General features: G+C 69.6%; 3 protein-coding genes across 8 annotated transcripts; 2 read left to right on the forward strand and 1 right to left on the reverse strand.

Moving 5' to 3' along the window:
• Positions 1-442: 442 nt before the first annotated feature.
• Positions 443-4,129, reverse strand: NAB2 (NGFI-A binding protein 2). The gene is made up of 7 exons (XM_062015404.1): positions 3,844-4,129; positions 2,520-3,328; positions 2,167-2,300; positions 1,632-1,683; positions 1,353-1,479; positions 1,074-1,268; positions 443-955 (listed from the first exon to the last, which is right to left on the reverse strand). Exons 2-7 carry the CDS (start codon positions 3,315-3,317, stop codon positions 861-863), a joined length of 1,401 nt encoding a protein of 466 aa, XP_061871388.1. The 5' UTR covers positions 3,318-3,328; positions 3,844-4,129; the 3' UTR covers positions 443-860.
• NEMP1 (nuclear envelope integral membrane protein 1) lies at positions 4,127-9,825 on the forward strand. Of its 2 annotated transcripts, none has more exons than XM_062015402.1 (10): positions 4,127-4,264; positions 5,693-5,912; positions 6,385-6,494; positions 6,588-6,798; positions 7,101-7,173; positions 7,336-7,429; positions 7,616-7,730; positions 7,899-8,124; positions 8,354-8,527; positions 8,785-9,825. In XM_062015402.1, the coding sequence occupies exons 2-10, from the start codon at positions 5,816-5,818 to the stop codon at positions 8,942-8,944; spliced, it is 1,260 nt and encodes a 419-aa protein (XP_061871386.1). In that variant the 5' UTR covers positions 4,127-4,264; positions 5,693-5,815; the 3' UTR covers positions 8,945-9,825. The 2 variants fall into 2 exon arrangements, with proteins under 2 accessions (XP_061871386.1, XP_061871387.1); XM_062015403.1 differs by lacking the exon at positions 4,127-4,264 and adding an exon at positions 5,050-5,206.
• Positions 9,826-10,745: 920 nt separating this feature from the next.
• ATG101 (autophagy related 101) lies at positions 10,746-13,139 on the forward strand. Of its 5 annotated transcripts, none has more exons than XM_062015406.1 (3): positions 10,746-10,911; positions 11,860-12,149; positions 12,280-13,139. In XM_062015406.1, the coding sequence occupies exons 1-3, from the start codon at positions 10,896-10,898 to the stop codon at positions 12,682-12,684; spliced, it is 711 nt and encodes a 236-aa protein (XP_061871390.1). In that variant the 5' UTR covers positions 10,746-10,895; the 3' UTR covers positions 12,685-13,139. The 5 variants fall into 5 exon arrangements, with proteins under 5 accessions (XP_061871390.1, XP_061871391.1, XP_061871392.1 ...); XM_062015407.1 differs by lacking the exon at positions 10,746-10,911 and adding an exon at positions 10,967-11,072; XM_062015408.1 differs by lacking the exon at positions 10,746-10,911 and adding an exon at positions 10,979-11,093.
• Positions 13,140-14,263: the final 1,124 nt, after the last annotated feature.

Raw genomic sequence — 14,263 nt, forward strand, 5'->3', positions numbered from 1 at the left:
ACCCCGGGGCTGGGCACGGCTCACGGGAACGGGGAGGGGACGGGGAGGGACCCCCGAGGAGTTTGAGGGTAGGGGGGCGGGGGCAAGAGGCAGCACCGCCCTGCGCCCGTCAAACGCCGCCGGCTTCGTGCTGGGGGGGGCGGCCCGAAGTGTGACACCCCCCGACGTGTGACACCCCCCGACGTGCGACACCCCCCGGCACAGGGGCCATGCAGGGCCGTGCACGCAGGTGATTTGGGGGGTGGGGAGGGGGGTGGGGTGCAGGCGGGGGGTGCTGCGGGGGTGGGGTGGGGGGGTTATTTACAGCCAAACCGCTGCGCGTGGGCAGCGCGGTGCTGCGGGGGGGGAGGGGGGGGGTCGCGATGCGTGTGCACGATGCGCTGGCACGTGCGGGGGGGGGGGGGGGGGATGCGGGGGTGTGTACGGGGGGGTGGGGGGGGCGGTGCGGGGGGGTGCGGTGCTGCACGTGGCTCGTGTGCCGGGGGGGCTGGGGGGTGCGTGGGGGCTGAGGACATGGCTTTTGGGGGGGAAGGGGGGCTGGAGCCGGGCAGCCCGGGGTGGGCACGGTGGGGAGGGGGCTGTACAGTGAGTTCGAGTCCATCGAGGGGTCCCCAACCCCCGGGGGGGGCGGGCCCAGAGCCTGGCTGGGACGGGGGTCGTATTGCTGCTGCGGGGAGGTGCGTCCCGCCGCGGCTGAGGTAACCGGAGGGTGGGTGCGGGAGGGGAGGGGGCCCGGGGGGGGGCTGTGGCCAAGGTTTCACCCCCTCCCCGCACCCCGAGCACCGGCTCCCACCCCCCAGCACGTTATTGCTTCGTTAATGGTGATGGGGGGCAAGGGGGGTGGGGGGGCTGCAGGGGTCTCACTGCCGGCTGGTCTCCTGCTCCACCTTGATGGTAGCGTGGGGGGGGTCCGGGGGGGCTGCAGGACCCCGTTCTGCCAGCCCATCCTCAAACTCTGCAGGGAGGCAGGGAGGGGGCATCAGGGCACTGCTGCCGTGGGGAGAAGGCAGCCGTGCCCCCTGCACCCACTGCCCCCAGCCCCAGGGGAAGGGGGTCAGCGGGGGGGGTCTCACCTGGTCCGGGGGGCTTCCCCGGCAGGCAGGGGCTGAGCCGCCCCACGCGCTCGTGTGAGACCAGACGGGCCAGGCGCAGCCCCTCGTCCATCAGCGTCTGCTGCAGGATGTGGCGGCTCCAGAGCCCGTGCGGGGGGAGCCCGAGGGGCACGTCGGGGGCCGGCGGCGGGGTGAGGCGGGGACAGGCCCCCACCACTGCGGGCACAAGGTGGGATAAGGCAGGGCGGAGGAGGGGCCGGCCACCCCCCTGCCCAGGGAGGGGAAGGGGCTGCTACTCACCCTGCAAGTGGCCGTCCAGGCTCTCCCCGGACAGGCTCGCCGCGTCCTCCTCCAGAGCAGCCCGGTACGCGGTGGGGTCCGGCGCCCCCGGCAGCGGCAGCAGCTCGGGGCGGCTCTGCTCCCCCACCTGCCAGCAGCAACGGGTGAGCCTGGGGCTGGGGAGGGGGTCTCTGTGCCACCCACCCCCCCCAAGCGCAGGATGCCCGTTGCCACCGTCTCACCGCCCTGGCAGCCCCGGGGCACGCGGGACCCCCGCAGCCCCCCCAAGCCCCGACCCACCTCCTGCTTGAGGCGCTTGGCTGCGGTGGCTCCGCTGTCCTCGGGATGTGCCCTGCGTGGGGGGAGGGAAGGAGAAGGGGCTGCGTCAGGCGCGTGGGCGGCCGTGCAGAGGCCCCACACCGGGCATGCCCGGCCTCCTGCCACGCTGCGGGCAGCGGCAGCGGCGGCGTGGGCGGCCGCCCCGGCAGGGTGGTGCCACGGAGTGGGGCTTGGGCGCAGATGGAGACAGAGGCGGGGGGGAGAAAAAGGGGGGGAAGCAGCTGGAGAGAGGAGGGAAAAGGCAGCCCTGGCGTGGGGAAGGGGCTCAGGGGAAGGGGCAAGCCATGGGGCAGCCCCACACACGCCGTGCCCTGCATCCCTGCCATCCTCCCCCCCCTGAGGTCGGGCACAAAACAACCCCCTGCAAGGCGAAGGGGAGCCTGGAGCCACAGGGTCCCGTTGGCCGTCCCAAAGCGTCGGGTCGTGCCGGGGTGACAGCCAGGAAGGAGCCCCCGCCCCAGGCTGTGAGGAGGGGGTTCGGCAGGTGCCGGCTCACCTGGCGCCCTTGAGCGAGGACAGGTAGGTGCTCTCCCGCGCAACCTGCCGCGACAGCGAGAAGAGCTCGACGCGCCGCAGCAGCAGCGAGTTGTCCCGCAGGCAGAACTGGGCGGCCGCCTCGTTGATGATGAGCTGTGGGCAGAGACGGGCGCGTGAGCTGGGGGCACCCACGGGACCCCCCGCGGCACAGCAGACGCTGCCAGGGCGGGATGGACACCCCCCACCCAGTCCCACTCCCTCCGTGCTGCAGCCCCCACCTCGACCTCCCGCCGAGGCCAAAGCTCGTCTCCAGCCTGCCCCCGGCCCCGGCGCCGCCCCTGCCCCGCGCCAGCGCACGGCCAGGCCACGCACCTCGTGCAGGGTGAGCTGTTTGCCGTCGCGCCGCCGGGCCTCGCCGCGGCCGTAGATCGCGCTGTGCCGGCGGATCTCCTCCTCCTTGTGCCGGTCGCCGTCCTCCAGCTGGAAGATGTGCCCCACGGCCTTGGCCAGCTTCTTGTTGAGCTTCATCAGCGCCCGCAGCTCGGCCTCGCCGCCCCGGGGGTAGCTCTGCAGGAGCCTCTCCACGCTCTCCGCCACCGTCCGCGCCAGCTCCGGCTCCAGCGCCTCGGTGCCCGCCGGCTGCTCCCCCGCGCTCCCGCCCGGGGAGAAGGGGGGACCCCCGGGCTCGTCGTCCCCGCCGCCCTCGGACTCGGGGGTGCTCCTCCCAGGCCACAGCAGAGCCGCCGACGGGGACAGTTTGTCGCCCGGCTCGGTGGGGCTGCGGGCTGGGGGGGTCCCGGCGCTGCCGCCCCCTTTGCCGGCGGCCTCGCCGGGGCTGGCGTGGCCGTTGCTGAGCGCCTTGCGCCCGCCGGCCTCCGACAGCTTGAAGAGGGGGATGCTGCTGACTGGCACAGCCGAGACGGGCTGGCTGAAGAGCCCGGGGTTGGATGCCCACTCGCGCAGGGCCTTCTGGAGGCGGCGGACGTGGAGGGGTTTGGTGGCCATGCCCACCAGCGCCATGATCTCCAGGAACTCCTCCTCACCCGCCTCGCAGAGCTGCTGCACGTCGTCCCCCCCTTGCTGGATGAAGGTCTCGTAGTAGCCCAGCAGGTTGGCACGTTGCAGCACCCGGTAGAGCTGCAGCTCGCCCAGCGTGCGGGGCAGGGCCATGGCGGGACGGCCTGCGGGGTGCAGCGGCCGGGTCACGGCAGGGCACGCGCGGGAGAAGCCCCCTCCCCATCAGGGAGGGCTCACCCCGGGGGGGATGGGGTGACACGGGGTGTTGCAGGGTCCCCAGACCCCACAGGGCACCCCGGCCCACCCGTGTGCTGTGGGTTGGGATGGGACCCTGTTGCCACAGCTCCCTCAGACGCAGCACGGACACGCGTGGAGCCCCCTCCCCCTTTTGCCCCCTCCTCCCAGGACTGTGCCCAGCCCCCCTGCACCCCTCGCCAGCGCTCCCCCCGCCCCCAGGCCGCTCGCGTGGGGCCGGACACGCACTCGGGGCCGCCCCAGCGCTCTCCATCCCCGACGCCGCGGTGCCGGTGATGTGCCGGTGTCCCGCTCCCACCGCGGCCGTCCGCGTACGGGGTACCTCGCCCCCTCCCCCCGCTTGCTGCCCACTCCCCCAACCCCCCCGTCCCGCCGGTGTCACGGTCCCCTCCCCATCCCCTCCCGCCGCCCCCCGGTCGCTCACCGCCGGCTGGAGCCGCCTCCGGCCGCTGCGCCCGCCCCGTGCGCGCCCGACGTACACCCCGGGGAGACGGGGGGAGGGAAGGACGGAGGGAGGGCTCCGAGGGTGACGAACCGGCCGCTGCGTCCGGGGGTCCGGGGCGGCTCGGGGGTCCCACGGCCGGGCCGGGCACGTTCGCTCCGCCGCTCCAGCGCCGCTTCTGCGCGCCGCCCACACGGGCGGTACCGTGAAATAGCAGCGGCCCCGGCTGCGGCGCGGCGTGGGAGGCCCCGGGGGCGGATCCCGCGGCTGCCGCCCCCGCCGAGCGCAGCGCGGGGAGGGGGGGACACACGGGGCAGCGGGCGGAGGCGGCGGCACCGCTTCCCCAACCCCCTCCCCAGCATCCCCCCCTCCAGGCGGGCAGCGCAGCGGCACCGGGAGCGGGGTAGGGGGGAGCGGGGACCGGTGCCCTGCACGGTGGCACCGAGGAGGGGTCCCGGGGTGGGGGTCGCGGGGAGGATGCGCGAGGCAGTGGGGGGAGGTGACAGCGGGAAGGGGGGACGCGGGGTCCCACCCGCCGGGGCAGCCCCCGGCTCCGGGGCTCGACTCGCAGCCTCCCTGGTTGCTGCAGACACCGGGCGAGGCGCGGGGATGCTCCCGGGTACCGCTCCCCGTTCTCCCCACCACGGCGAGACCTGCCCTTGTGCCCCAGCCCCCCCTGGCCAGCAGCAGACACGGGCTGCCGTCGGTGGGCTTCGGGGTGAACGCCCCCACGGTGAGACGGGGAGTGCAGGGAGAAGGTTTATTTCGGGTGCGGGGGGAAGCAACGCTTGAAGCCCCCCTGCCCGCTGCGGGAGTCGTGTCAGCAGCCCCCCCCGGGCCCCGTGGGAGGATCACGGCCCCCACCCCATCTCCGGCCCTGCGTGGCTCGGCGCTATTTATACCGCGGCTGGCGCGGCCGAGTGCCTGGCGTGGGTCCAGCCGCCCACGCGTGCTCCTGCCCGGGAGGGGGGCTGTGGGGGGTGTGTGGGGGGATGATCCGAGGCACGTCCCCCTCGGACACCGTCCCCACGCGGGGGTCCAGCCTTGGCCCTCCCTCCCCGCCATCCCCCCGGGCGGCCGCCCCCACTCCCACGGCCCCCGCGACCGGGCGTCCGGCGCGGCGGGGCCGTTCCCAGGCCCGGCGCTGCCCCCGGCTGACGCACATCCTCCGCCCACGGCCCCGCCGCTTCCCGGCTCCGCCGCCCACGGACGGAGTCGGAGGGGAGGAGGGAAGGGGGCGCCCGAACCCGCTCCTCGCCCACGGGCGTCCGGCTCACGCGGCGTCCCGGCGCCCCACGGACAGGGACCCCCGCGGCGCGGAGACCCCCCACAGCCCCTCCTCTCGGTGCCGGGGCAGCTCCGTGTCTGCGCCGCGGAGAAGCTGCGGGGGGGGGGGGGGGCGAGCACGGAGCACCGGGCGGGTCGAGGGGACCCGACCCCCGCCCGTGGGCTGCAGCATCGCGGGGTCGCCGCGGCCCCACGGGACGCGACCCCCCCACGGCGCGCGGCTGTGTCCGGGCGGGGAAAGGCTGCGCGGGCCGGGCCGGCTGAGCCGCGACACGAGGCGGCGGTGGGGAGCGGTGGGGGCGGTGGGGGGCGGTGGGGGCGGGGCCGAGCGGTGGGAGCGGGGCCGAGCCGCCCCCGGCCGCGGGTCACGGCGGGGTGGGGGGGGCGGTACCGCGCGACCCGCTCCCACTCCAGCGCGAGACGCGAGGCGGGGCTAACGCGGCGGCGGGAGGGCGGCGCGTGCTCTGATTGGTCACCGTGGCAACTGGGGGCGGGGCCCGACTGTCGGCCCTTCCCCCCGCCCCGCTCTTCCCTGCGCTGATAGGCTGGAGGTCCCGTCAGTTAGCGCGGCAGCCAATGGGCGCTCAGTCGTCACTCGGCGACGGCACTCCCGCCCTCCCCGGCGGAAGCGGAAGCGGAACCGGCCGGAGCTGCCGCGGCGGGAAGGATGAAGCCGGCGGCGGGAAGGACGAAACCGGCTCCGGGGCGGCGCTGGCGCCTCGTCGGGGCTCTGCTGCTGCTGCCGCCGCTGCTGGGGAGCGCAGGTGCGCGGGGAGGGGCCCGAGGCACCGGGAGGAGCGGGCGGGCTCCATCTTGGAACCGAGGCGCGACGCGTTCCACCCGGGAAGGGCGTGTTGTCCCTGAGCACGGCGCTGGGCCCGGCCGCAGCCCGTCCCGGGGCAGCCCCAGCGCTCGGGCAGAGCCTTCCGAGGCTTCCCGGCGGCGGCGAGAGCGGCGGCTTTCGGTGTCCCAGCGTCCGGGAAGGCTCCAGGGCGCGGAGAGGAGCTGAAGAGGGGAGCAGGGGACGAGTCTGTGCTGTTCCTGACGGGCACATCGACGGGGTTATCGCGGCAAAGGGCCGGGCAGCGTGTCCTGAGAGCAGAGGACGAGCGTTGCTCTTTACCCGGGTTACACCGAGCTGGGGGAGCGCTGGGAAGGGCGAGCGGGCCGTGGGTTTGGTTGGGTGAGGCAGACGCTCTGAGCTGCTGCATCCCTCGGCTGTGCTCTGTGCTGCAGAGATCATCTCGCTCCAGGACGGGCAGATGTGCAACCACACGGCTTCTCAGCACTTCTGCTACACCAACACGCGTGGCCCGCGGTGGCACGATGTCTGGACGAGGATGCAGGTAGAGGACAAGGCAGGTCCCCCTGGCCCTGGCCGGGCCGAGCCCCTCCTGCAGCTGTGGCCAAGCCCCCGTTTGCTTCCCTCCCCTGGGCAGATCCGAGTGAACAGCAGCCGGATGATCCGAGTCACCCAGGTGAGCAGCGAGGAGCAGCTCGGCGAGGCTGGCGTGTGGAACACCGTTGTCTCCTTCCTGAAGGAGAAGCTGAACGACACCAGCATCGATGTGGATCTGTACAGCAACAAAACCTGCCTGAAGGTCGAACTGCTGGAGGACGGCACCACGTACTGCGTTGTCCTCTTCAGACGTACGTGTGCTCCGTGCCGGGGGGCTCCTGGGGCGGGAGGTGGGTCTGGCACCCCCGTGGGTTGGCAACAAGGATGTGGCTGGGTCAGCCTGAGGGCCCACAGGGCTGAGTCTCCCTTGGGAAGGGAAAGGGGAACACGGAGGGAAGCGTGTCTTTGTCCTCAGGATAGCAACAGGGGAATCTGGGGCGCTTGGGGGTTGCTCTGTCCCTTCCCCGTCCCTGTGACCACGTGGCAGGATGGAGCTCAGCCCAGACAGCACCATGCTGGGGTTCCTCTCTGCCTGCACACACTCTCTTTCCAGGCTTTGACCCTAAGCTGTTCCTGGTTTTCTTCCTGGGTCTGCTGTTGTTCTTCTGTGGGGACACGCTGAGCAGGTGAGTCGCCTCCTTCACCCCCTGAGCTGGGCACAAGGAGGGCTGCGTGGGCAGTGCCCGTTGGCTCTGCAGGGGCTCAGGGGGCTGCTCCCCATGGCTGTGTTTGCCCTGGGGCATCCCTGAGCTGTGAAACACCTTGTTGCACGTGTGTGATCTCTGCAGGAGCCGAGCCTTCTACTATGGGTCTGGGATAACTTTTGGTGTGCTGGCCTCACTGCTCATCCTCATCTACGTGGTGTCCAAGGTCATGCCCAAGGTGACTGTCAGGCTGTCTGGGGCGAGAGATCTGACAGCAAGAGCCCTTTCCATCCACATCTGGTGCTTCTGGCTGTGTGGTGGTTGCTTCTGTGTCTGGCTTTGCATGGGGCAAGGGCTCAGCAGCTGGAGGCAGGTAGCCCTGGCTGCCCACTGCCTCTCCTCAATTTCCCATCTCCTCTCCTAGAAAAGCCCTGTGTACTTCCTGCTGGTAGGAGGCTGGTCTTTCTCACTGTACCTGCTTCAGCTGATCTTCAAGAACCTCCAGAAGATCTGCAAGTCCTACTGGCAGTACCTCCTAGGTAGGCATTGAGCCCTTTGGACTCGCTGTTTCTCCACGCTGTGTGTCTCCTCCTGGAGCTGCAACGTGCTGCTGGACAAGCCAGGGCTTCCTGCCCCTGTTGCTGCTGCAGCCTCTGCAGGGGCAGCTCAGCAGCTGCTGCCTGCCTCATGCTTCTGCTCTCCCACAGGCTACCTGCTGCTCGCAGGCTTGGTGAGCTTCGGCGTGTGCTACGTGTACGGCCCCCTGGAGAACCAGCGCAGCATCCGCCTCCTCTCCTGGGGCCTGCAGCTCCTGGGGCTGCTGCTCATGTACTCGGGCATCCAGATCCACTCTGCTGCCCTGGCCATGCTGCTCGTCGCCATCTGCACCAAGAACATCGAGTTCATGATGTACTGGGCCTGTGCTGCCCACAGGTGAGGGCTGTCAGCACCCCGGCTGGCTCCTGCTTCCCAGGCCTGGATGAGCTGTCAGACAGAGTCTGTGGCACAGAACTGGGCTGCTTGGCGGGGTTTGGGGAGAGGTTGTGTCCCTGGGATGGTGCAGGGGATGTTCTGTGCCCCTCCCACCGCCAGCTCTGACCCTTCTGCCCTGGGGGTCCTGCCCTGGCTGGGTGGGCGCTGGCTGGGGCCCTTCTGCTGGCAGGAGGCTGAGGAGAGTGTGGGCTGAGCCGAGCCCCCGTCGCCTGCTGACCGAGGAGGAATATCGAGTGCAGGGTGAGGTGGAGACACGCAGGGCCCTGGAGGAGCTTCGGAAGCGCTGCCAAAGCCCAGAGTTCGATGCCTGGGCCACAATCAGCCGCATCCGTTCTCCTGAGAGGTAATGTGCCCTGGCCCCGTGCTCGGGGTGGCCACCCCCTCTGCTTCTGGCAGGCTGAGGTTGCTCTGCTGTCCCCTGTGGCTTTGCAGATGGGGAGAGGGGGGAGCACAGAAGCTGGGGGTGTGTGGAAGCCGGGTGTGCTGGGGGAAAGGGCAGATACCGCTTGGTGCCGGCACTGAAACGCTCCTCCCCGTGTGCAGGGGCCTGGCAGGAGGCTGCTGTGTGAGCAATGACACTGCTTTGGGGCTTTCTTCCAGGTTTGCTGACTTTGTGTGTGGTGCCTCTCACCTCACCCCCAAAGAGGTGATTGCCCACGAGCAGGAGTACGGCCTGGGCGGCAGCTTCCTCGAGGAGCAGCTCTTCGAGGAGATCTCCAGCGACTGGAGCGACACGAGTGACAGCCCCACGGGACACTGACCCTGCTCAGCTGCCCCTGACTCACAGAAGCACCGAGCCCCTGAGGGCTGGGGAAGAGCTGCCACGTCTGCTCCCAGCACCATCCATCCCACCCGAGCTGGGCTGCTGTGAGCTCTGTGACAGAGCCCTCTGGCAGGACCAGGGGGCTGCGACACCCCCAGTGCCCCCAGGCAGCTCTTGCCAGGCTGAGGGACCAAAGCTTTTGTCAGCACGGCCCTGGGTGCTGGCAGGACAGACACAGGGAGCTGGTCCTGCCCAGGGAGCGCAGGGCAGGCGAGGTGCAGGATGCTGGTCCTGGCCCAAGGTGGGCGGGAGCCTCTCTGGCTTTTGGTGCAGGTGCCTGTGAGCTGCCAGGGCTGAATCGTGGGGGCAGGGAGCCCCTTCCCTGGGTGCTCAGCATCTGCCCAGTGTCAGGCTGCTTGGGGAGTGGGCAGAGGGTAACCCCCTGTTCCTCCTGCTGTTACCAAAGATGCCAGAGGTGTCCAGCTCCTCAGGCTGTGCCTCTGCCTTGGCTTCAATCCCCTTTGGATACCAAATGCTGGAGCTCTTGGGGATGAGCAGGGGGTGGGGTGGCTCTGGGGGTCTGTGCCCTGGCAGCTCACTCAGCCTTGCCAAAGCACAAAGCTGCAGGGAAGCCCCAGTTATGCAACTCTTGAAGCAACTGAGCTGCCCTGGGGCTGCTCTGCTGCTCCTGGGCTCCCCCAGCCCTCACCCTGCTGGGGCTTTTGCTGTGGGTTTGTTTCCCTTGCAGGTTTCACTCCCCTGGCTGTTGCTGCCTTCTCCTGCCTGTGTGGCTGCTGAGCAGCCTCTGGGTCTGTGTTCTTCCATCCCCTCTCTTTGTTAAAGACTTTATTTTTAATAAAGGTGTATTTTGTAGGTAATGAGCTTTTGTTTCTGCGTCCTGCAGCGAGCCCAGGGCTCATCTACTGCTGGGACCTCACTCAGAGTCTCTTCTTTGCTCTGGGTTTATGGGTGTTTTGGGTGATTTACTCCACTGCAGATTTTCTTCTGCGATTTGGGTAAGTCAAAGTCGAAATTAAGAAAGGTCAGGGCAGCCTCAGGGTGATATTTTGAAGAGATCAGCACAGGGATGTGTTCTGAGGCTCTGGAGGCACACACAGGGTTCTCTGGGCAGCAATGTGAGGAGGGGTTTATTCCATAGTCTATAGACTCAGTGCTGGTCACAGTAGCAGCTGGATGATGGGGAAAAACGACCTAAAAATGGCACTTTCAATGACAAGAGCATGTTGCAGTTGTTTTTGAGCAGAGAAGGGGCTGCAGGCTGATGTGTTCTTTAAGGCAGAGTGGCCAAAGGAGCTTGGTGTGAACCTGGCACAAAGGTTCCTTTGTCCTGGCTGCAGAGAAGGACGAGGGCAAAGCTTTGAGCTGCTGTTCCTCTTGTAGCTTAGCACAAAAGAATTTGAACCGAGGAACAAGAAGGTGATGAGGGTGAGTTAATGAGAGGATGAGGGTGAGTTAATGAGAGGATGAGGGTGAGTTAATGATGCTGAGTCAATGACGCAGCCCCAGGGTCGCTTGGGATGAACGTGATGCGCTGAGAGCCGCCGATATGAGGGAAGTGGCTATGGAGGGAATGGGCCAGGGCTGGGAACAGAGTTTTAGCCCCAAAACAGGACAGACGCGGGGTAGAGGAGAAGCGCCGGGGGTGGGGGGGCAAGGCAGCTGCAGCCGCCGGGAGCCGCCAGGCCACGGGGGGCGCTGTGGCGCGGGGGGGGGGGGGGGGGGCTGTGAGCCGCTCTGCGCTGCTCCACGCCCAGCTCCGTGACTCAAGCACCCGGAACGAACCAAGCGGGGAGGGAGGGGGAGAAGAGCCGCGGAACGGAGACGGTGATTCCGTCCCCGGGGCCGCACCGCGACCGAGAACGACAGCGGTGGGGACAGCGTTAAGGGAGTGAGGCGTAGGTTGAGGGAACACGGCTGCTGTGGCGGGATGCGTCGCGGTTTCGGTAGGTGATGTATCACCGTCTCCCCCCCTCTACGTAGATCAGCTGCTCCACTGCCCTCCTCACCCAGGTCACGTGGTCGGTCCCGGGCGCTGGGTAACGCGCGAGACAGGAACCGGGAGCGGGACGAGCGGCGCCGGGACCGGGCGAGGGGCGAGGGGCCGGTACCGGGGAGCGAGGGGCCGGTACCGGGGGGCGAGGGGCCGGGACGGGGCGAGGGGCCGGTACCGGGGGGCGAGGGGCCGGGACGGGGCGAGGGGCCGGTACCGGGGGGCGAGGGGCCGGGACGGGGCGAGGGGCCGGTACCGGGGAGCGAGGGGCCGGTACCGGGGGGCGAGGGGCCGGGACGGGGCGAGGGGCCGGTACCGGGGGGCGAGGGGCCGGTACCGGGGAGCGAGGGGCCGGTACCGGGGAGCGAGGGGCCGGGACAGGGCGAGGGGCCGGGACCGGGGGGCGAGGGGCCGGGACCGGGGGGCGAGGGGCCGGGACGGGGCGAGGGGCCGGGACCGGGGAGCGAGGGGCCGGGCCGGGGCGAGGGGCCGGGACAGGGAGACGGGACCCAGAGCATGATCAGGCCCGGGACCGAGGGAATGAGACCACGAGCATCACCCGGCCCGGGGGACAAGGGGATTGGTCTGGGACCGGGACCAGGGGCCTGAGACCCTGTGTGGGGCCAGGACTGGGACCGAGAGACTGGGGACTGGGGTCGAGGAGAGACGGTGCCCAAGGCTGAGTGACGACATCGGGCTCTCTGGGGCAGGATGGGGTGTGGGGGGCGCAGGACGAGGGCGTCTTAGTCCTTGGGGGGCCCAAACCCAGCCCCCGCGTGTCTGTGTGAGATAAGAGGGGGGCTGTACAGGGCCACCCGAGTCCCTGTGGGGTGGGGAGGGCACAGCCTGGGACAGGCCAGGGTACAACACTCACCCCCTCTAAACCCTCCCATCCCCACAGGAGCTGCCGTGGGGCCACCCCCCAGTGCCGGCCGCGCCATGAACTGCCGCGCCGAGGTGCTGGAGGTGTCGGTGGAGGCGCGTCAGGTGGAGGAGGCCATGCTGGCCGTGCTGCACACCGTCCTGCTGCACCGCAGCACCGGCAAGTTCCACTACAAGAAGGAAGGAACCTACTCCATCGGCACCGTGGGCACGCAGGACGTGGACTGCGACTTCATCGACTTCGCCTACGTGCGCGTCTCCTCCGAGGAGCTGGACCGGGCCCTGCGCAAGGCCGTGGGGGAGTTCAAGGTAAAGGAGGCTCGGGGAGGGGGTGTGGAGGGATGGAAGTGGGAGCTGAAAGAGCCCTGGAGCTGCCCTGGGCTGCAGGAGGGTCCCGGCTTCCCCCTGAGCGTCATCCCCTTCCGTGCTCTGCCGCCAGGACGCCCTGCGCAGCTCGGGCAGCGATGGGATGGGTCAGATCTCACTGGAGTTCTACCAGAAGAAGAAGTCGAGGTGGCCCTTCTCGGATGAGTGTATCCCCTGGGAGCTGTGGACCGTGAAGGTGAACGTGGTGAACCTGGCCAACGAGCAGGAGCGGCAGATCTGCCGCGAGAAGGTGGGCGAGAAGCTGTGCGAGAAGATCATCAACGTCGTGGAGGTGATGAACCGCCACGAGTACCTGCCCAAGATGCCCACCCAGTCCGAGGTGGACAACGTGTTCGACACCAGCCTCAAGGACGTGCAGCCCTACCTCTACAAGATCTCCTACCAGATCACGGACTCGCTGGGCACCTCGGTCACCACCACCATGCGCCGCCTCATCAAGGACACGCTGGCCCTGTAGCACCGTCTGCCTCCAGGGCACGGCCCGGGGCCTCCCCTGCCAACTGGCTCTGGATCCCTCCTCTCCCCCTCTCCAAAAAGCCTCTGCAAGGAGCTGGGCTTGGCCTGGCCTTGACCTGGGGGTTGGTGCTGGTTTGGTTTGTGCCGCAGGGCGCTCGCTTGTCCTGGAGAACCGGCTCAGCAGCTCAGGGGTGAGTCCCGGGACAGGAGCTGCTGGGTGGCACGTGGGTGACATTGGCACAGGGGGAGGATGATGCCCAAAGCCCCTCTGGCTCTGCTTGTTGCGTTCCAGCTCGTTCTGTGTGCCACAGCCGGTGCTGGATTTGTCCCCTGTCACCTCCTGTCCTTCCCTCCAACCACTGGCGCTCCTGTGCCTGGGACTGAGCTGCTTCCCCCAGCCCTGGAGCTGAGCTCCCTGCCCCCCTCAGGGGCACAAATAAAGTGTTTGTGCTGTCAGGGGGGAGCCTGGTGATGTCCTGCTTGGGATAGGGCTGGTGGCCACGAGGTGAGAGGCAAGGAGGTGCCAAGGAGGAGCTGGGGGGCACCACTGCGTCCGGGGGCTGCGTGGTGAGGCTCTGCACGCCCCCTCCAGCCCTCCACGGGGGGAGCAGAGCTGCTTCTCCCCCTCCCCAGCCCTGGAGGGGGGGCACTGGGCGGGCAGCAGCTTCTGAGCAGAGCCGGGGCGGCTTGAGACCGTCCCTGACATCACTTAAACCCTCCCCGTCTGTCGCTGCCGCCCGCACTCTGCTCCGGGGAGGAAGAGGAGGAGGAGGAGGGGGAGATGATGGCGAACACCACGCTGGCGCCAGCCCCTGCCCGCGGCGCCGAGGCGGCGCAGATCGCCGTGCTGCTGGTGCTGTGCCTCGCCGTCGCCTTCGCCGTCGCCTTTCTGGGCTGCAACCTGCTGCTGCAGGCGGAGGGGCTGGCGGCAGCCCCGGCCCCCCCGGCCCGCGACCCCCCGGCGGCTGCCGAGGCCGTGTAAGGACCGGCCCCGGCCCCACGGACACGGACAGACGCACGGACACGGCGGCAGCCCCCCGGGGCCGGGGCGGGACCGGCCCCTCGGCTCCTGCGCACGGATTAAAAGGCAACGGGGCCGGGGCTGGGGCTGGGGCTGGGGCTGGGCTGGGCTGGGGCTGGGGCTGGGCTGGGCCGGGCTGGGGGGGGATTAGCATCCCGAGAGGATTAGAGGAAACTTTTATTCCCTGCTCCAGGGCTAATCCCCGGGCTGGTGGGGCAGGGGCTGCGCAGGGAGGGTCGGGGCCACCCTCCTGCCTCGCTGTGCCCCCTCTCCCTTCCCCAGCAGAGCTGCCCTGGCCTCATCCTGCCCCCCACCCCAACCCCTCTGCCCCAGCACAGGGCCTTGGTGGGCACATCCAGCTCCTCACAGCCCTCAGCCCCGGCAGTGGCCGCATCCTGTCACAGGGCCCCATCCCACCCTCCCTTTGTGCTGCTCAGGACCCATCCTGCCCCTCCACCCCTCCTGCAGGGAGAGGGGGCTTCCCCCCTGCCCCCCAAAGTGGCTCCTCCCTTCTCTCCTGTAACCACGCTGCCACACAGCTCTGCTGCAGGGTCTGTGC

Source organism: Colius striatus, chromosome 26 (genome assembly GCF_028858725.1).
Source record: "Colius striatus isolate bColStr4 chromosome 26, bColStr4.1.hap1, whole genome shotgun sequence".
NCBI classification, from domain to species: domain Eukaryota; kingdom Metazoa; phylum Chordata; class Aves; order Coliiformes; family Coliidae; genus Colius; species Colius striatus.